This window comes from Oncorhynchus mykiss, chromosome 22 (assembly GCF_013265735.2).
Source record: "Oncorhynchus mykiss isolate Arlee chromosome 22, USDA_OmykA_1.1, whole genome shotgun sequence".
In the NCBI taxonomy this organism is placed as follows: Eukaryota; Metazoa; Chordata; class Actinopteri; order Salmoniformes; family Salmonidae; genus Oncorhynchus; species Oncorhynchus mykiss.
In genome coordinates, this window is record NC_048586.1 from 16,323,828 (window position 1) to 16,346,965 (window position 23,138).

A 23,138-nucleotide genomic window follows, 5' to 3' on the forward strand; every position below is an offset into this window, starting at 1 on the left:
AATAGTTCCCAAAAAGGTCAGTGTCTCTGTTTCATTGGAGATGATCGCAGTAGCAGAAATTAAACACCATACAATATCTAGTCAAAGGGTTTTGTACTTCAGCATGTCATTTTTATACATTACGAGTGCCATTTTGAACAAAAACAAAGAAATATGTAACTGACCAATGACATGTATCCCATAGATTTGGAGGATGCTGTTTTGCATTTGACCAACAGAGGAGACTGCTAAGTTAAACAAAGAGCTTTTTGTGAATTGCTAATCAGAGGAATTTTAGCCTACGCCCTCAGGCTGTCTGAAAACATTCCACTAATGGAACAGTCAGTAATTATACCAGTTGCAAGACTGAAAGGAAGCTGTGGATATTATTGTATTTCTATGCAGACGGGATAATGTGAATCATACGTCTATGGGCTAACACAAGACCTAGAGAAAGTTGGCATTGTTGCCTGATTTGGTTTGTGTGGTGTGTGTGCGCGCAACACACTCTTAATTTACTGATGTAAATGAGTAAATGTTTAACCTAAAGGTACTCCCTTAAAAATCCGTATTAGACGTTAGGAGTTAAGTGTTAGGAGCAGTTTTCCTTGATATTTTTATTGACGTATGGAGACGCTTTAAATCAACACAGTTGTCCATGCTAATGTCATCCATGAAGTGTGTAATCACATTTCATGTAGTTACTGGGTCAGATTGACATCATTCAAGTGTCCTCACATTAGAGGTCGACCGATTATGATTTTTCGACGCCGACACCAATACCGATTATTGGAGGACCAAAAAAAGCTGATACCGATTAATCGGACGATTTTTAAAAATGTATTTGTAATAATGACAATTACAACAATACTGAATGAACACTTATTTTAACTTAATATAATACATCAATAAAATCAATTTAGCCTCAAATAAATAATGAAACATGTTCAATTTGGTTTAAATAATGCAAAAACAAAGTGTTGGAGAAGAAAGTAAAAGTGCAATATGTGCCATGTAAGAAAGCTAACGTTTAAGGTCCTTGCTCAGAACATGAGAACATATGAAAGCTGTTGGGTCCTTTTAACATGAGTCTTCAATATTCCCAGGTAAGAAGTTTTAGGTTGTAGTTATTATAGGAATTATAGGACAATTTCTCTCTATACCATTTGTATTTCATTAACCTTTGACTATTGGATGTTCTTATAGGCACTTTAGTATTGCAAGTGTAACAGTATAGCTTCCCCCCCTCTCCTCGCTCCTACCTGTGCTCGAAGCAGCGTAACCCATGCAGAGCAAGGGGAACAACCACTCCAAGTCTCAGAGCGAGTGACGTTTGAAACGCTATTAGCGCGCACCCCGCTAACTAGCTAGCCATTTCACATCACATTACACCAGCCTAATTTCGGGAGTTGTTAGGCTTGAAGTCATAAACAGCTGCTGGCAAACGCACGAAAGTGCTGTTTGAATGAATGCTTACGAGCCTGCTGGTGCCTACCGTCGCTCAGTCAGACTGCTCTATCAAATCATAGACTTAGTTATAACATGATAACACACAGAAATCCAAGCCTTAGGTCATTAATATGGTCAAATCCGGAAACTATCATCTCGAAAACAAGACGTTTATTCTTTCAGTGAAATACGGAACCGTTCTGTATTTTATCTAACAGGTGGCATCCATAAGTCTAAATATTGCTGTTACATTGCACAATCTTCAATGTTATGTCATAATTACGTAAAATTCTGGCTAATTAGGCGGCCCAAACTGTTGCATATACACTGACTCTGCGTGCAATGAACGCAAGAGAAGTGACACAATTTCCCCTGGTTAATATTGCCTGTAACCTGGATTTCTTTTAGTTAAATATGCAGGTTTAAAAATATATACTTCTGTGTATTGATTTTAAGAAAGGCATTGATGTTTATGGTTAGGTACACATTGGAGCAACGATACGCACCACATCGATTATATGCAACGCAGAACACGCTAGATAAACTAGTAATATCATCAACCATGTGTAGTTAACTAGTGATTATGATTGATTGATTGATTGTTTTTTATAAGATAAGTTTAATGCTAGCTAGCAACTTACCTTGGCTTACTGCATTCGCGTAACAGGCAGGCTCCTCGTGGAGTGCAATGAGAGGCATGTGGTTAGAGCATTGGACTAGTTAACTGTAAGGTTGCAAGATTGAATCCCTGAGCTGACAAGGTAAAAATCTGTCGTTCTGCCCCTGAACAAGGCAGTTAACCCACCGTTCCTAGGCCGTCATTGAAAATAGGAATGCGTTCTTAACTGACTTGCCTAGTTAAATAAAGATTAAATAAAGGTGTAAAAAAAAATATATATATATATATATTTTTAATCGGCCAAATCGGTGTCCAAAAATGCCGATTTCCGGTTGTTACGAAAACTTGAAATCGGCCCTAATTAATCGGCCATTCCGATTAATCGGTCGACCTTTACCTCACATGTCTTGACTGAAAGCCATGGCTAGGCTAGGCAAGGACATATTATGTGGGGGGGAAACAGCATTTTGTTTATGCATTTTGTTTATAGTTTGTCAAACACCTTTCGAAGTGAAGCGGTATGCCCCTTTCTACAGAGCGAGGGATGGCTCTCCGTGTTAGCCCTCATCCACAGTTCAGTGGGTTTTCACTGACTTGCTGTATTTAAAACATTTTCTTTTCTTGCTGGCTTTCCATTTCATTCATGGCCAACGTGCAGTCAAAAACGTGATTTTCCTGTGTTTAATATATATATACACCCTGCCTCTCAGACCACTCCAAGGCAGTCCTAGCAAAATGCGTGCTTGAGAAATTGCTCTTTGCTAAGAATTGTTGTTTCTGTTTCTTTTTGACCGTTTTAATTCAAATCAATCCCAGTAAGGTACTTAATTATCACCCAGAAATTGATTTGATATTGAGATGTGTAAGTACACTTTGCGAGAAGCACCTCTTGGATTGTCTAAAGTGGCACTTTGTGCAGAGAGGATTTCAAAGGAGAAAGTATCTTTCTGCACTATGTATAATGGTGACACTGAAAATGATTTCTGTTGAATGTGAGGGACAACAATTGTAGAAGACGGTCTCTGGTGACCAAATATGTTTTCTATCCAATCTCTTGGCTTATGCAAAGCTAGAAATTGATGTTGTCAGATAATGTGCACAGATCATGTGAAAAAAAAGATTTAAAAAAGCCATTAAAATGAGAGGCAGAATATTTAGTTTGAGGCTCTTATACACTTGAATGTGTTGTTGCAGAAAAAAATGTACCACTTGAAATATCGTACTTTTTTGTATTGTTATGCACCACCCACATGCATCAAGAGGACTTTACTAAGAGGACTTAATGACCTAGAACATAAAGGTTGAGTAACGCTAGAAATATGAAAGGTCTAAGAGTACAGTAATCGGTGAAAGTAACTTTCTCAAGTCCCAAGACAGCCACAAGCAGTCCCCTAGAACACCTACAGCACTGTATGTAGCCTATTCCTCATAATCGGCTGATCATTTTTTTTAAAATGCATCTATCATCCCTATTATTTAATGCTAAGTATTTTCATGTTGCCTCTTCAAGTGCACTGTTACTTGGATATGTCTGTCTGTGTGTTCTCCTTTGTTTGAAGTGGTACAGACTTGTCTCTCTTGCTCTATAGATTGTATTTACTGTGGATAGACTTGCTGCTAGCTACGGTATATTATGGCTGCTGTGAGTGACTGGGCTCTTTGCCATGGGCTTTTCTTAACCATTAGCTTGGAAAGGCTGACAGCTGCGTGAGCCGTACTGTAGCGTGGATCTCTTTGACTAAAACCTTGTAAATTAACACAATTAGCTCAGCAGCATCCTGCTAATTAGCTCCTGGTGCCTGGTTTGGCGGCTGAGCAAGCGGCTGGAAGGGAGTCATGAGGGAAACCACATGCTTCTCTGTTACTAGACAAACACTACGCTGTAATCCGCCGCTTGATGCTCTCTGTTTGTCTCTGAAAGACTTGGATGGGGACTTAGGCTACTGGGCGATGTCATATTGTGCTGCTGCACGTGTGGCTGGCTGAGGCAGACCAATAAAGCAGGAATGGATGGTTTTGCGGTGTGATTCAGTGTTTACCAATAGAGTTTTAAGTCAGATTGACTTAAATAAGGACTGTGTGTGTGTGTGTGTGTGTGTGTGTGTGTGTGTGTGTGTGTGTGTGTGTGTGTGTGTGTGTGTGTGTGTGTGTGTGTGTGTGTGTGTGTGTGTGTGTGTGTGTGTGTGTGTGTGTGTGTGTGTGTGTGTGTGTGTGTGTGTGTATGTGTGTGTGTGTGTGTGCGTGTGTGCGCGTCATGTCGATGTTTGTTTTAACACTGTAAACACAACGGTCTGTTTCTTTCTTGAGTATATCTTTCTTTGATAATCCCATGCTGAGTCTAAGATGACAGCATATGTAATGACTTGTGTTTGTAGATGGAGTTTAGGATTAAACTTGATCATGCCTTTTGAGCCCTGGAGGCAGTGAAATAAAGTCTGGGAAGAGAGAAAGACAAGTGAGGGATGTTTTTTCCCTCTCACTCTGTAGACTGGGAAGCAGTAGCCAGACACAGGGCCGTTGTAATTCATGCTGGGCAGTGGGGTTGTTGTGATGGAAGCAACAGAGCGCTGCCTGAGAGATTGCTTTGCTGCACTCCTCGAAGCAGATTTGAAACTGTCTCAGAATGCCTTACATGAGAGTTGGATTATAGACTGACCTGCACTGTCTATGACATTCTGTTCTGTGCAGGGTGCATTATACTTTGCTAACCAGGTGTTGCATCCCAAATCCACACATTGACCATGAATTAACTGGTCAGCAGAGCCTGTTTTGCAGTAGAGGATGTTAGTTGTATGAAGGTATTGGAAATTGGGAGAAAAAAAACAAAGTAATTTGTCAGTTCATTGCCACAAAGACAACTTATCCACCATGTTAAATGTTCAAACTTTTTTTCTCGACACAAAATGCTGTCATCTACTTGAGAAAACTGATAATAATTAGCAACTGCTATCTGATAGTCATTTTGACCCATCCCTCTCTCTTTTTGTCGGGTGTTTAGGCCTAAAGATGCAGTGGACCCCAGAGCATGCGCAGTGGGCCGAGCAGCACTTTGATATCTCCTCCACCACCCGCTCCCCTGCACACAAAGTAGAGGCCTACCGGGGGCACCTGCAGCGCACCTACCAGTATGCTTGGGCAAACGACGACATCTCTGCACTCACCGCCTCCAACCTGCTGAAGAAATACGCAGAGAAGTACTCTGGGATTTTAGAGAGTCCGAGTGAAAGAGCGCTGCTCTGCTCGTATTCCGATGGCACTCCTGGACTCCTCAACGGACGTAAGTCAGAGAGTGAGTCCTGGCAGGAGGGGATTTACTCAATGAACTGCGGTCCAGATGTTATATCTGTGAACAAAGCTGGAATGACAGCTGCACTTCCCCCTACAGACGTGTCGGCCAGCATAGGTAGCACCCCAGGGGTGGCCAGCAGCCTGAACGAGCCCAGCTATTCCAGAAGTAACTGTGGGAGTCACACGACCACCAGTCTACACTCGGGTCTGTCCTCTCAGGAATACGCTACAGGCTACAATGGCTCCTACCTGCACTCTAGTTACAGCGGGCAGACCAACCCAGGCCTCCCCTCTCAACACCCTTCTCCTATGCACAGTGCTGGTCTCATACAACCCCCTCTTCCACCACCTCCCACTACTCTAGTGCCCAGCTACAACGTGGGGTCTCCCAACATCTCCAACTACAATTATCCTACGGCGGGGTATCCCTCACAGACAGTTGTTGCCCCTGGCTATAGCCCTGGGGGGGGCCCACCGCCCTCTTCCTATCTGCCATCCAGCATTGCAGCTCCCACACCGCTACCCCCCTCTACACTCTCTGGCTATACCTACCAGTCCCATAACCATGCACCAATTGCACCAACACCTTTGAATGGCAGCTCAGCCAACTCATTGAAAAGAAAAGCTTTCTACATGACGGGGCATGGAGATATGGACTCCAGCTATAGTAATTTCAACTACAATCAACAGCGCTCCTCACAAAGCCCTATGTACAGAATACCAGACAACAGCATCTCAGACTCAAGCAGAGGGAATGGATTTGACAGGAATGCTGATGTGTCATCTTTAGCGTTTAAGCCTACAAAGCAGGCAATATCCTCAGATCAGCAAAGAAAATTTAGCAGTCAGTCTAGCAGAGCACTTACCCCTCCCTCCTATGGATCAACCAAAAGCTCTGTGGGAAGCCTGAGATCAGGTGAGTCCTTTGGAAAATTTGGATCCCCTATCACGGGTGAGCAAAGTGAAGAGCAACTCTCCCATTCCATTGCAGGGTCGGACATTGGCAGAGCTACCTCATCCAGCCACGTTGCAGAGGAGCAGCTGAAGAACAGCGATGCCAGCGTGGTGGAGTTGGTCACCACAGAGATCCTTCAGCCCGGTCCCCCAGTGGACTGGAGTGACATAGCTGGTCTGGAGCTGGCCAAAGCAGCCATCAAAGAAGAGATTCTGTGGCCCATTTTGAGGCCAGACATGTTCAGTGGACTTGCCACATTACCTCGGAGCCTCCTTCTCTTCGGACCTCAGGGAACAGGCAGAACACTGCTGGGCCGCTGCATGGCCAGCCAGCTGGGGGCAGCCTTCCTGCAGCTGAGTGGCTCAGCCCTGGTGACCAAGTGGCTGGGGGAGGGCGAGAAGATCGTCCAGGCCTCCTTCCTGTTGGCCCGGTGTCGCCAGCCCTCAGTTGTGTTCATCAGTGAGGTGGACATGCTTCTATCGGCCCATCTCAGCGAGGAGAGTCCGGTGAACGTGATCCAGAGCGAGCTCCTCATGCAGCTGGACAGTGTGCTGACCACAGCCGAGGACCATGTCCTAGTGGTCTGCTCCACCAGTAAGCCTGAGGAGATCCAAGATTCCCTGAGGAGGTACTTCACCAAACGGCTCCTCATCCCCCTACCTGACAGCACAGCTCGGCGCCAGATAATTAGCCAACTACTCTCACAGCACAACTATTGCCTCAGTGACAAAGAGGTGTCACTGCTGGTCGAGCGGATGGAAGGCTTTTCAGGACTGGACGTGGCCCAGCTGTGCCAGGAGGCAGTGGTAGGACAGCTCCATGGCATCCCAGCTTCTGACCTCTCAGCCATCCATCCCAGCCAGATGAGACCAGTCTCCTACCAAGACTTTGAAAATGGATTTAGCAAATTCCAGCCCAGTATATCACAAAAAGAACTGGATACATACACCGAATGGAATAAAATGTTTGGTTGTAGTCAATGAAGCTGAGGTATTAGAACATGTGGGTAGGAAACCCCTTTAGAGGTTTACCATTTAGAATTCTCTCCTCAGTAAACTAGGCAAGGGGAAATGACAGATAGTGGTGACCTTAACACCTGCAGTTCAGTAAAGGAGGGAAGCAAAGGCACGCTTTAGACAACAGCTGGCAATCTGCACACAACACAGAGAAACTTTACTTTGACACTTGAAACCACTGAGGCCAAGCATCACCTCCCAAGGTACAAGTGGGTATATTTTTCATCACACTTTAGTCATTGAGCAGACACTCTTGTCCAGTGACATACATTTTTGTACTGGTCCCCCATGGGATTTGAACCCACAACCCTGGTGTTGCAAATGCCATGCTTTACCAACTGAGCCACACGGGACCTAGAGACTATAGGGTAGAGTGTAACAGAATGGAACCTCTGTGTGTGTATATATCATTCTGCTGTTCTGGAGATTTAGTTTCTATCAAGTGCCTGAAGTGGTGCTCTTTTATTTTGTGTTATTATTTTCTTCGCCTCACAATCTACTTTGGTGGCATGTGCTAATATAAAAAGCTTTAATATGAGACAAAAACATTTTTTTTTAAAGCTTTTTTCCATTGAAACACTATTCCTCAACTGTGTCTGCTTTGCGGCCTCTGATCAGGAGAAAGTGTGTGGTATTGTTAATCTGAACTCTAATTTATAGACATCATTTCTTTTGATGTTCTCTTTTTTGAAAACTCAGGAAAGTGATTGTGATATGTGCAGTACCTCTAAAGATTTAGTCAAAGCACGACATACTGCTAAGAGCATTTGGCTTGCTTTTGAATTTACATTATCTAAAAGGAGGGTTAAGGTACCTCAATAGGCTAAAAATTGACAAGCGTATGACTTTGAATGTACCAGAGGAATTCTGGAGTATTTGGAAGACAAAAGGAGGAGTATTGTGCTTTTCTTTGCAATTTTCTAAGCGAAGAATCCCATTGTGAATATACTGTAGTTGTATTTGATATGTGGCAAGGATGAAGGAATAATGTTTCTTAAATTCTATCAACTATAACACATTCGACTGGCCTTGATCCAGAGGACATGAACACATTTGAGTTTTTTTGTTAAACTTTGTCTGTAGGAGAAAGCATAACATATGTATTCGTCGAACATTATCAGCAGCTTAATTTTGTATCTCATCTGCAGATAAAACTGCCAGGCCTCTTGTGGCAGAATAATGGCAAGATACATTTCCTGAAGACAAGCATCATGGGGTTGAAACAGACAGCTTCCCAAGGTATTTAATTCCATTCCGCTGCTGTTTTATCATGAATAAAACCTAAGAATTATGTATGCCATAAGTTATTTTTCTACCTCAGTTGATTAGTTTTCCCTGAAAGCAAAATCTAAGGGAATGGATAGATGACAGAGCCTATTTCGCTTATTATACTATGAAGCCTGTTGAGGGAACAAAAAAAGCTGCCTATCTGTCAACAAAATCAGCTTGAGTTAGTGTTACACATTCAGTGTACTCCCCATTCATAGACACCTATGTTATGGAGTCTTACTTTCTCAGAGCACGTTGGTCTTGAAAAAAGGGGTCTGTGCCCATTAGCCCTGTCTTTGAGCCATTCTTCAAGTGTCATTTCTTACAGCTAGGCTTTTAAAAAATTATTATTAACTATCAGTGTTTAGTAATATGCCAGAACAGAGGCAATGGCGACACAGAGGTCTGACAACTGTGTGAAAGAGCCTTGAATCGAATGTATTTTTTTGGTTTTTTTGTTCACTAAAGCAGTATGAAAACTGTTGCAAGGCACTAGTACAGTGGAAGCGATGTCACCAGATACAGTACAGCTGAACGTGTCACTAGTACAGTGGAAGGGATGTCATCAGATACAGTACTGCTGAACATGTCACTAGTACAGTGGAAGGGATGTCATCAGATACAGTACAGCTGAACGTGTCACTAGTACAGTGGAAGGGATGTCATCAGATACAGTACTGCTGAAGGTGTCAGTAGTACAGTGGAAGGGATGTCATCAGATACAGTACTGCTGAACATGTCACTAGTACAGTGGAAGGGATGTCATCAGATACAGTACAGCTGAACGTGTCACTAGTACAGTGGAAGGGATGTCATCAGATACAGTACTGCTGAAGGTGTCACTAGTACAGTGGAAGGGATGTCATCAGATACAGTACCGCTGAACGTGTCACTAGTACAGTGGAAGGGATGTCACCAGATACAGTACCGCTGAACGTGTCACTAGTACAGTGGAAGGGATGTCATCAGATACAGTACAGCTGAACGCGTCACTAGTACAGTGGAAGGGATGTCACCAGATACAGTACCGCTGAACGTGTCACTAGTACAGTGGAAGGGATGTCACCAGATACAGTACCGCTGAACATGTCACTAGTACAGTGGAAGGGATGTCATCAGATACAGTACCGCTGAACGTGTCACTAGTACAGTGGAAGGGATGTCACCAGATACAGTACCGCTGAACGTGTCACTAGTACAGTGGAAGGGATGTCATCAGATACAGTACAGCTGAACGCGTCACTAGTACAGTGGAAGGGATGTCACCAGATACAGTACCGCTGAACGTGTCACTAGTACAGTGGAAGGGATGTCACCAGATACAGTACCGCTGAACATGTCACTAGTACAGTGGAAGGGATGTCACCAGATACAGTACCGCTGAACGTGTCACTAGTACAGTGGAAGGGATGTCATCAGATACAGTACCGCTGAACCTGTCAGTAGTACAGTGGAAGGGATGTCACCAGATACAGTACCGCTGAACGTGTCACTAGTACAGTGGAAGGGATGTCACCAGATACAGTACTGCTGAAGGTGTCAGTAGTACAGTAGAAGGGATGTCACCAGATACAGTACCGCTGAACGTGTCAGTAGTACAGTGGAAGGGATGTCATCAGATACAGTACTGCTGAAGGTGTCAGTAGTACAGTAGAAGGGATGTCACCAGATACAGTACCGCTGAACGTGTCAGTAGTACAGTGGAAGGGATGTCACCAGATACAGTACCGCTGAACGTGTCACTAGTACAGTGGAAGGGATGTCATCAGATACAGTACAGCTGAACGCGTCACTAGTACAGTGGAAGGGATGTCATCAGATACAGTACCGCTGAACGTGTCAGTAGTACAGTGGAAGGGATGTCACCAGATACAGTACCGCTGAACGTGTCACTAGTACAGTGGAAGGGATGTCATCAGATACAGTACCGCTGAAAGTGTACCGCTGAACGTGTCACTAATACAGTGGAAGGGATGTCATCAGATACAGTACTGCTGAACGTGTCACTAGTACAGTGGAAGGGATGTCATCAGATACAGTACCGTTGAACGTGTCACTAGTACAGTGGAAGGGATGTCACCAGATACAGTACCGCTGAACGTGTACCGCTGAACGTGTCACTAGTACAGTGGAAGGGATGTCATCAGATACAGTACCGCTGAACGTGTCAGTAGTACAGTGGAAGGGATGTCATCAGATACAGTACCGCTGAACGTGTCACTAGTACAGTGGAAAGGAAGTCATCAGATACAGTACCGCTGAACGTGTCACTAGTACAGTGGAAGGGATGTCATCAGATACAGTACCGCTGAATGTGTCACTAGTACAGTGGAAGGGATGTCATCAGATACAGTACCGCTGAACGTGTCAGTAGTACAGTGGAAGGGATGTCATCAGATACAGTACCGCTGAACGTGTCACTAGTACAGTGGAAGGGATGTCATCAGATACAGTACCGCTGAACGTGTCACTAGTACAGTGGAAGGGATGTCATCAGATACAGTACCGCTGAACGTGTCACTAGTACACTGGAAGGGATGTCATCAGATACAGTACCGCTGAACGTGTCACTAGTACAGTAGAAGGGATGTCATCAGATACAGTACAGCTGAACGTGTCACTAGCACACTGGAAGGGATGTCATCAGATACAGTACCGCTGAACGTGTACCGCTGAACGTGTCACTAGTACAGTGGAAGGGATGTCATCAGATACAGTACTGCTGAACGTGTCAGTAGTACAGTGGAAGGGATGTCACCAGATACAGTACCGCTGAACGTGTCACTAGTACAGTGGAAGGGATGTCACCAGATACAGTACAGCTGAACGTGTCACTAGTACAGTGGAAGGGATGTCATCAGATACAGTACCGCTGAACGTGTCACTAGTACAGTGGAAGGTATGTCATCAGATACAGTACCGCTGAACGTGTCAGTAGTACAGTGGAAGGGATGTCATCAGATACAGTACCGCTGAACGTGTCAGTAGTACAGTGGAAGGGATGTCATCAGATACAGTACCGCTGAACGTGTACCGCTGAACGTGTCACTAGTACAGTGGAAGGGATGTCATCAGATACAGTACCGCTGAATGTGTCAGTAGTACAGTGGAAGGGATGTCATCAGATACAGTACCGCTGAACGTGTACCGCTGAACGTGTCACTAGTACAGTGGAAGGGATGTCATCAGATACAGTACCGCTGAACGTGTCACTAGTACAGTGGAAGGGATGTCACCAGATACAGTACCGCTGAAAGTGTACCGCTGAACATGTCACTAGTACAGTGGAAGGGATGTCACCAGATACAGTACCGCTGAACGTGTCAGTAGTATAGTGGAAGGGATGTCATCAGATACAGTACTGCTGAACGTGTCACTAGTACAGTGGAAGGGATGTCACCAGATACAGTACAGCTGAACGTGTCACTAGTACAGTGGAAGGGATGTCACCAGATACAGTACTGCTGAACGTGTCACTAGTACAGTGGAAGGGATGTCACCAGATACAGTACCGCTGAACGTGTCAGTAGTACAGTGGAAGGGATGTCATCAGATACAGTACTGCTGAACGTGTCACTAGTACAGTGGAAGGGATGTCACCAGATACAGTACCGCTGAACGTGTACCGCTGAACGCGTCACTAGTACAGTGGAAGGGATGTCACCAGATACAGTACCGCTGAACGTGTCACTAGTACAGTGGAAGGGATGTCATCAGATACAGTACCGCTGAACGTGTCACTAGTACAGTGGAAGAGATGTCATCAGATACAGTACCGCTGAACGTGTCACTAGTACAGTGGAAGGGATGTCATCAGATACAGTACCGCTGAACGTGTCACTAGTACAGTGGAAGGGATGTCACCAGATACAGTACCGTTGAACGTGTCACTAGTACAGTGGAAGGGATGTCATCAGATACAGTACCGCTGAACGTGTCACTAGTACAGTGGAAGGGATGTCATCAGATACAGTACCGCTGAACGTGTCACTAGTACAGTGCTGGTGCACTGAGGGATCTTGCGTTTATGTTTGCTAGAAGTTCAATGTTGTATTTCATCCATTATTGTTTCTTATATTTACACATTTCTCTGCTCTCACTCAGCTTATTTTGTTTACTCCAAAACATGCACTGTTACATTTACAAAAGTGATTTGTTCAATGACTGCACTTACTGAGCAACAGGAGGCCGTCGAATCACTGATTGTCCATGACAGTTCCCTGTTCTGGTGTCTTTCTCAAGACAGACATTCACCTAGCTTTGTTAAAAAGCTTTGGACTGCTTTTTCATGAACGCTATTACAAAGAATAACAGCTGCACAAAGAAACAACACTGCAAAAAAATAATCTAATAATAGCTTCATTGATGAATATCCCCAGAATCTAAATCTACAGTAAATCTGCTTGTTTTATTGTATTTGATCTTTGTATCTTATATTGCTATATGGCTTTTAGTGCCTTAGATACATACATAGGATAAAAGTCCTCTCAAGTTCAAGTGTAGTTAACCAAGTGAAAGCTTTGTTCTGTCATACAAAAATGTGTTAGTAAGCCTCCCCTGATGCCAAAGTGAGATCAACAGTTTTATTTTGACATAAGCTCATTAAACTCAAAATGGCAATTATTTCTTTAACAGCGACTTAAGCAGATTTGCTTGTGCAAGTTGGACACATTCATGAATTTAAGGGAAACAATTCAACGTAAAGAAAATTGCTTTTGAACAAGTTACACATTATTACACTACATTATACTAACGATAAAAGCAGTAGAACAGGGAAAACAAAGCGATCAGAAAAAAAATGGCACCGCATTCAAACACATATGATACTCTTTCTTGAGGGTAAGGATGTTCAGTAGTAATTCAGTCTGGAGGACAACAATGTGAAGGATCGGCCTATTTAGGAAAATATGTGCAACAAACTAGCTAGGTTGATAAGCACTTTTATGTTCCCTCATTTCTGACACTGTTAAAACAAATTCAGATAGAAGTATAGTTATAAATCTGTCATTCGCATTGAAAGCAAGTCTAAGAAGTGGTACAGTAGATATGTTCAATGTGCGCTATTTCTATGCTTCCCATGCTTTGTTTTTGCGTCTTTGACTTTCAGTTTTGTACACCAGCTTCAAACAGCTGAAAATACAATATTTTGGTTATGGAAACAATATTTCACAGCGGTTTAGATGGTACAATGATTCTCTACACTTTACTTGCTTGTTTTGTCACATAAACTGAAATTAGGCAAACTATTAGAATTCTAGCAACCAGGAAATGGCGGAGCGATTTTTGCATTCATTTTTGCATTAACCACTTGAATTTTGTTTTCCACACTCTATCAATGTCCCCTATGGGTGGGTTTTGTACAGAACTGCTATAAATGTTAGCGTCATCTTTATGTAGTCTTATCTGTTTTATATTTAAATGTTGTTCTTTATAACCATTTCTACCTCATTGCTACATATTGTACATGTAGTACTTATGTTCTGTCTTTTTGAATGTCATGCATTTGTACAAAAAATATAAAAAATATAAAAATAACAAAAATGATTAAAAAAAAATAAAATTAAATGAACAGCTTGCCCTTGAATTCGAACAGTCTACCTCAGAAAGACTGAACATTATTAATAGCAAAACTGATAAGACACATTTATGAGTGTGAAGGTGACGATAATGCACACGTACTTGAGATACTGACTTCTATGGGCTATATAAGTACTCATAATGCCACATTTCTGCAAGAATATTGTGGGCTGTATAGGTCTTCTCCAAGGTCTCTAATGCAAAATCTGTTTTTAAACTATAATGACTCGCTTTAATCCTTTGTGAATTGTGGTAGTGCGCATGTTAATGTGTATGTGTGTGCACTTACAATTGAACATGTAAGTGTGAGGGGGTTAACCTTAAGATATGTGAAATTCAAATGGATACATTTCATACTCATGTACTGGAAATAAACATGCACATATGTGTACTCAATGTACATTTGCTATTGATGTATACATATTAAAATGCACCACATACATGTATATACAGTACCAGTCAAAAATGTGAACACACCTACTCATTCCAGGGTTTTAATTTATTTTTACTATTTTCTACGTTGTAGAATAATAGTGAAGACATCAACACTATGAAATAACACATATGGAATCATGTAGTAAAAAGTGTTAAACAAATCAAATATATTTTATATTTGAGATACTTCAAAGTAGCCACCCTTTGCCTTGATGAACGCTTTGCACAATCTTGGCATTCTCTCAACCAGCTTCATGAGGTAGTCACCTGGAATGCATTTCAATTAACAGGTATGCCTTGTTAAAAGTGAATTTGTGGAGTTTCTTTCCTTCTTAATGCGTTTGGGCCTATCAGTTGTGTTGTGATAAGGTAGGGGTGGTATACAGAAGATAGACATATTTGGTATAAGACCAAGTCCATATTATGGCAAGAACAGAAACGACAGTCCATCATTACTTTAAGACATGAAGGTCAGTCAATCCAGAACATTTCAAGAACTTTGAAAGTTTCTTCAAGTGCAGTCGCAAAAAAACATCAAGCTCTATGATGAAACTGGCTCTCATGAGGACCGCCACAGGAAAGGAAGACCCAGAGTTACCTCTGCTGCAGAGGATAAGTTCATTAGAGTTACCAGCAGCCCAAATAAATGCTTCACAGAGTTCAAGTAACAGACACATCTCAACATCAACTGTTCAGAGGAGACTGTGAATCAGGCCTACATGGTCAAATTACTGCAAAGAAACCACTACTAAAGGACACTAAGAACAATAAAAAGAAAATACTTGCTTGGGCCAAGAAACATGAGCAACGGACATTACACCAGTGGAAATCTGTCATTTGTTCTGATGAGTCCAAATTGTAGATTTTTGGTTCCAACCGGCGTGTCTTTGTGAGACGCAGAGTAAGTGAACAGATGATCTCCACATGTGTGGTTCCCACCGTGAAGCATGGAGGGTAAGTTGTGATGGTGTGGGGGTGCTTTGCTGGTGACACTGTCTGTGATTTATTTTGAATTCAAGGCACACTTAACCAGCATGGGTACCACAGCATTCTGCAGCGAAACGCCATCCCATCTGGTTTGCTCTTAGTGGGACTATCATTTGTTTTTCAACAGGACAATCTCCCAATACACCTCCAGGCTGTGTAAGGGCTATTTGACCAACAAGGAGAGTGATGGAGTGTTGCATTAGATGACCTGGACTTCGCAATCACCCGACCTCAACCCAATTAAGACGGTTTGGGATGAGTTGGACCGCAGAGTGAAGGAAAAGCAGCCAACAAGTGTTCAGCCTATGTTGGAACTCCTTCAAGACTGTTGGAAAAGCATTCCAGGTGAAGCTGGTTGAGAAAATACCAAGTGTGTGAAAAGCTGTCATCAAGGCTAAGAGTGGCTACTTTGAATAATATAAAATATATGTTGGGTTGTTAAACACTTTTATGGTTACTACATGATTCCATACGTGTTATTTCATAGTTTTGCTGTCTTTACTATTATTCTACAATGTAGAAAATAGTACTAATAAAGAAAGATCCTTGGATGAGTAGGTGTGTCCAATCCTTTGACTGATACTGTATATGTGTATGTATTGCCATACCTGCAGTCAATGTAAATATATTTTAATCTACTCCAAGGTACAGTGCAAAAAAATAAAATACTGAATAAATATGTTTTTCTCTGGAAACCAAATGTGTTTTCTTATATCTCCACTCATTGGTTCGACTTGATTGTTTTCCATGTTTACAATGTGTGTTTATAATTTCACTTCTGATATTGATAACATTATTCAAGAGATATAACATTTGAAAACTTAAGTTATTTCCTCTGAAAGACCTATACAATGCACAATACAAATAACGCTCTCTGAGACCGTCATACTATTTATCTGTCTTTGAGACTTTGTCTTATTAGAAAATTGCTTTGACTGTATAATTGTAATGCTACCGCTAACCAAATGTGTTGTTTTTTTACAGTCATTCAAATGTCATGATCAAATTTAATCTTTACTAAAAACATAGAGGGAGGATTATAAAACCGCACGTCTCGGTTCACAGCTCCATATTGCCTCTGATTCTCTTTATGTAAATTGAACATTTATGCATAGATTTTATTTTTTATTGTATCATTATACAGTTGATGGTATGTGCATGGGAAGCTGCTGTACAATTAACATTAAGGAACAAAGTCCCAGTGCATTTTGTTCCCAGTGCTGTTTCATTTGTAATGCTGTGTGTCTCTTTTTCCTGCAGTGTGCACATGTAAACAATCTGTGATTTATGGATGCATTTCAACAGGCCCAACAATGAAGGTTATCAAAAGCAGAAACAAAATGTGAAATATTTTTATTAGCTGTTTCCACGTGTGTTGACATTTGTCATTTATGTCTGTGGTACTAATTGTGGAGGGCAAAGAGAACAAGCATACCTCAAATAAAAGTCTGAATTAAACCTTTTGCCTAAGTTCGCGTCCATTATCTTGTTTTAGTAAACTTGTGTGGAATGCAGTTCCTGTACATGGATGTATTGCTACCTCCCTTACCTTTTGACCACCGTGGTTGTGATACGTGTTCAAGATACAGTAGACTTGAAAGGTACGCTTCCAATGTTACGATATGGAAACCATGGAGCCTTTGTACTCACAGTGCTACTGCAGACCTTTATTGGAGTGAAAATGATCATCCCTTTTATAATGCGTCGTTCTTTTATGTTTCGGTCACTTAACCATTTGCTAAACTAAAGTCAATGTGGAATCCCTCACTTTGCCTACCTTGAAATGGGTACGTTTCCATAGTGCTACAACAAAGATTTTAGTGTCAGATGAATGTCTTCCATTTTGGAGCTAGGCAATTGCTTGTCAAAACGTCTGCAAGAATATTAATTATAGTGGTAATAATTGAGTATTTCAATATTTGTTCTATCTCATTTGCCACCACTATTAAGCTACTATTTCAACTTCTCTAAGTAATATTCTGTTTATTTGTCCTGTTTGTCACCCACTGTGCTTCACTGTTGAGGAAATGTCACGTACTAACTATCTTAGGAACTGCTTCTTCCTTCTTTTATCTTAAGAAGCTTTTTAAGGTTTTTTTTAAGACGTATTTTGTGAATCTGGGCCCTGGTTATCTGCTGCTACACCTCCAATGTTGCCATTCATCAAATGAATGTTTTCTTTTAATAGTGATTTACTGGTAAGTTATTAACACGTTCACATTTGGTACACAGTCTTTTTTAAATAACCTTTTTTTTTTATTATATTTTTTTTTTACATATACAAACATTTTACATTCTACTCTTTTGTTTCCACCCCCCATTCAGGGGAAGATAGCTGAGCATTGGGCCAGTAGCCAAAAGGTTCCTGGTTCGAATACCCAAGGTGAAAAATCTGTCAGTGTGCGGTTCAGCTCCTGTAAGTCGCTCTGGAAAGAGCATCTAGTCAAATGTCATTGAATTTTTTTAACAGGAGCATTTGATGAGGGGGAAAAAAACTCAATGTTGATAAGAGGAAAATAAAGTTGTGTCAAACGAAGTACATTCAAGTTATTAGTGGGTATTTTATAAATATCAAAGAGCCACTTGTCTCAGTGTTCTGTGGTTCATTTGCATTCTGATGAAACTGTAGTGGATGTGTGTGAACTCGGGGGTTATCTGCGGCGCTGCAGCACTAAGCAGCTGAATCAGACAGCCCAGCAACCGCGTGGCTCGAGAGGATGAGCCACAGACCTTTCTCAAATCACTTCCTTCATAACAATTAAAATATGCAAAGTGATAATTTTCTTTAAGTAGCCTTAAATGTGCAATCTATTTAGATGTGAGAGAAATTGGCTAAAGCTTGTGGTGGGGGAGGGGGGTGAATAAATTATGCAAATAACAGAAAGGACTCTTGAAAGCCAAATTTTTCCATAATAAGCATACTGTTTCATTTAATATTTTGCCTCTTATTAAAAGTGACAGTTCTTTTGCACTGTCTGATGGCTACATCTGACACAAGCCCATGGAAATGACTGCTAGACTAAATGCTAAAGCATTTTGGTAGCTTTTAGATGATGGTTACATTCACAAAGTAATTATGCGCTGGAGAGTCCAGAAATAAGGTTTAATTACACAGTAATCGCCTCTGATGGACACTGGGAAGTGTAAGCACTGCCAGACTGCAATCCATCAATGACAAACCCCTGGCCACTTTTAATTCCTCCTCATTTGCATCATAACCTCCGCACCAAGTTGAACAAATGCTGTTAAATGTTAATAGGACCTGTCTCTCCACTCAAAATGAATGCTTAAGCCATTTCATCTCTCCCCCTCTCTCTTTCTCTCTCTTCTCCCTCCTTCTCTCTCTTTCTCTCTCTTCTCCCTCCCTCTCTCTCTCTCTCTCTCTCTCTCTCTCTCCCTCCCTCTCTCTCTCTCTCTCTCTCTCTCTCTCTCTCTCTCTCCCTCTCTCCCTCTCTCTCTCTCTCTCTCTCTCTCTCTCTCTCTCTCTCTCCCGCTCCCACACTCTTTCCATTCTCACGAGCCCCCACATAACTAGCTCCTCTTCAGGAGGAACGTTCAGCAGATGAGACAGTGCATGGTCACTGCTGTGCTAATTGGGAGCAGCATGTAAAGTTTTATCTCTCAAGTGCTAACAAACCGTAGAGACAAGTCTGATGCTGGGGCTGTGTGTGTGTGTGTGTGTGTGTGTGTGTGTGTGTGTGTGTGTGTGTGTGTGTGTGTGTGTGTGTGTGTGTGTGTGTGCGTGTAAACACACTCATAGAGCAGGAAGTGTTGTCCACAACATGGTGCTGTGTGTGATTTGGCCCTGAAGTCATATTTAATTCCTATCCTAAGGGACCAGGCAAAATGACATTTTTATTAATTGAAACTTTTTAGTGGTGCTGTGTGTGTGCAGCAGACACATTACCGTTCCTCTTTAGAGCTCTGTGGGGTTGATTAGAACTAGGCTGTCTCATTATCAGTGTGTCTCAACCATACATTCAAATAACACCATTATATTAGGGACTATCTAGTCTACTGCTTGAAGCATAGCTCCCAGGGAGGTGGCATTAACCCCCCAGAGTCGATGTCCTCGCCCCTGTGGAAATCTAATTAGCGTAGTAAAAAAATCCCCATAAAAATCAGTTTAAGCTGGAGATATGTTTTATTTTGCATGGGCTGTGTCTCAATCCACTGCATCTGCCGATGTTGGCCTTCCGCAGCTACAGAAGTGTTTCTCAGACCAGGAGATATCCCCAAAATAGGTATTCTCCATGTAGCGTCTGAACAGTTTGGCCTAAACTAATATGACCTCTCTATGGAAAGGTGAGTATCTCATGTAAATGTACATGTCGGTTGTTTTGCTCTAGGACACCCACAAGCCTCACAAGACTAGCCTGAAGGTAGCACAGTACCAGTTGAAAAAAATTACGGAAGTATGCACTCAGTGGCCAATTTATTTGGTACAACCATCTAGTACTGGGTTGGACCCCCTTTGCTCCAGAACAGCCTGATTTCTTTGGGGCATGGATATGTTGCTCAATTGGTATCAAGGGACATAATGTGTGCCAGTGTGCCTGTACCGTTGACACCAGGCAGGATGGGGGCATGGACACTAGGCAGGATGGGAAGTAACAGGAACCGGGATTCGCCAGAGCAGGAAATCTATTTCCAATCCTCAATTGTCCAGTGTTGGTGATCGTGTGCCCACTGGAGCTGCTTCTTCTTGTTTTTAGCTGATAGGCCTGGAACCCGGTGTGGTCGTCTGCTGCAATCGCCCATCCGTGACAAGGACTGACGAGTTGTACGTTCCGAGATGCCGTTCTGCACACTACTGTTATAGAGCCGTTATTTTCCTGTTTGTTGCACGCCAGTCGTTTGTTCTTTATGTTCCATTGTCATGCTCGCTCATCACTCGCCACGTTAGGTCCTCCGATGTACCCCCAAAAATGTGTCTCTGTGAAACAAATCAATGCTAGCTAGCTAGTTAGCTATGTTTTTTCCCCTCCTTGGACCTGCATTTACAACGTATCCTATTTCAGTTTGTGTAGCTATTGGTTTAGCGTTCTGTATGTATGGTCTGCATGTGTAGGCGCATACTGCGTCATGATTGCAAGATGTCCCGATACCTTTTGCAACTGTCCTGATATATTTTACAACTGGCCCATTATCTGGTTTTAATGTCCATTCTAGAACTCCCTACTAGCCAATCAAAAACGAGTGTTTAACAATGCTGTGGTATAATGTACTCTGTGCTGTACGCTATTGTTCTCTACTGTACTGAACGGTTCTGTACTGTTCGGTATTCTTCATGAATGTACTCTTGTCAAGTTTATTTCAATTGAAGAAAGGGCCCAGGGAGTCTTGATCTAGTTGTCTTGGTCTTGAGATCACTCGAGTCCACATACATTTGGTCTCATGGTCTCAGCTGGGACTGGATCTTGGGTCCAATGTCCTGGTTTAAATCTCGTTCTTGGCTTATGATCTCAGAAAATACCTTAGTCTTTGGTTTACAAACCATAGGCAATCCAATTTGAAGAAGACATTGCACTCTGATCATTGGCTTATTGCTACCAACCCATTGGAAGGCCCACCCAGTTGACTATAAAATGGTGGAAGCACTATCCACTCTACAACGGGTTATATCCATCTAGAGTCCTCTATATATCTTTATGATTGACTGTCAATTTCTTAAAATTTATTGGGGGAAAATGTATTTTAGTGATTGTGATGATAATAGAATCACGTGCCCCATTAGATTTGGTATAAATTAAGTTCAGAGTGTACATGCCATGTCAGTACCAAATGGCATGGTATTTTCCCTGAAAAAACAAAGGAAAAGTAAGCATTTAAACATCTAACATAATTACAATCAGTGGTGATTTTAGCATTTAAATCTTGGTCAGGCAAAAAAATAAATGTGAGATGCATGCCAGCAAAGTCACTACACAACACAACACAATACATGAATTGCACTGTAACGGTGACAAACGGTGCCCAACAAACTGTTAGGGCCTACATAAAGCTGTCCCAACAGCAGAGCTTTCTTTTCAGCACCATGGAGTGAATCCTTACCACTGCTACACCTGGCTATCGGCGGAGCCTTGTCTGGCAGCGAAACAGTTCATTCAGACTCATTTACTGCCTTTAAAAAAAAACATAACTGATATGGCTGACTTGCTCACACAAATGTGGTTTCTACTGAAAATTGAGATGTACAAACTATGGCATAAGGGGACAACAAGCAGATAAGAGGCACTCCGTAATTTTGATGAAGACAATGAGCGAGCTAGGACGGACATAGTCAATATAACTATTTGTTCAACACTTTTTAAATGTACAGCGACAGAATTCAGAACATGGGCCATTCTTACAGTGTTCTCCATGTACACCAAGTCAGAACCGTAGGATAAATATAGGGGGCGTATAAGCAGACAATGAAAGCTCTTACAATATTCAATGATTACATTTATCATAAACAGGTTGTGGGCTACATATGCACCACCAAGTCAGAACAGTAGGCTAAATGAAGAGGTGAAAATAGACCAAATGATTAGGGTGAGGCACATGGGCTACTAACAGCTTACTATACAACATACACTTAGTATTACTTTCTTAGCTACAGAATACATATCTCCCTGGCACATTACATAATTTATGCAGCAGCATACAATACATTTTTGGACTCAAACTTTGTCATCAAAGTCTGGCATTCTCTGGTTTGATGGTGCATTCAAGACAACTGGGAACTCAACAAAAAAAGGTTTAATCATAATGATGTCAGTGATCTTCAGGTCGTAGCTCTAAAAAGAGGCCCAAGTTCCCGATTTACAATTCTGAGTTGGATGAAATTTCAAAACTTATTTTCCCATTCGTAGCTAAATTTTTCCAGAGTTCCCAGTTGTCTTGAACTCACTAAAGTCTGATTTGCAGTTCCAAGTTAATAGTTGTTTATGGCACGGCACAAATCATGCTTCATTGACAGCATGGCCAATATTGAATGTTTATAATTTAAAACTAGGAAAAGAGATCCTTAATCTTAGATTTAGGCCCACACAGCCACTCCACTGAACAGCAGGCTAATGATTGCTCTGCAATGCTTGCAGTTAGCCACTGATTCATTCCAAACCACTCATTGTTGAATTTGAGATTTCTAACTTGTTGTGCAATGTAAATGTCCAATGGTCGATGAGCACCAATACATTTTATCTATGATTTCTTTTTTATTTATCTTCATATGACAAGGATTAAAAAGGATATGCCAGTATATTGTTGACTTGATTCATGATGATGACTGCTATTCATGATGATTTGACATAATATTATCTGTGGCAAAAAATGTGTGGCTCTAAACAGGAGGTTCTCTGCCCCACCTGCCCTGAATGATGAGTCGCCACTGATTACAATGAACAAAAATATAAACACAACATGAAACAATTTCAAATTTTACTGAGTTATATAAGGAAATCAGTCAATTTAAATGATTGGTTGAGAAAACAAGTCAGTACAGAGTTGATCAGGCTGTTTATTGTGGCCTGTGGAATGTTTTCCTACTCCCCTTCAATGGCTGTGCGAAGTTGCTGGA

The 23,138-nt window shown here is 41.8% G+C and overlaps 1 protein-coding gene across 1 annotated transcript; it reads left to right on the plus strand.

Annotated features, from left to right (window-relative positions):
• The first annotated feature begins 4,950 nt into the window (after positions 1–4,950).
• Positions 4,951–14,693, plus strand: LOC110501497 (fidgetin-like). The gene has a single exon (XM_021579103.2). The coding sequence runs from the start codon at positions 5,054–5,056 to the stop codon at positions 7,271–7,273; it is 2,220 nt and encodes a 739-aa protein (XP_021434778.1). The 5' UTR covers positions 4,951–5,053; the 3' UTR covers positions 7,274–14,693.
• Positions 14,694–23,138: the final 8,445 nt, after the last annotated feature.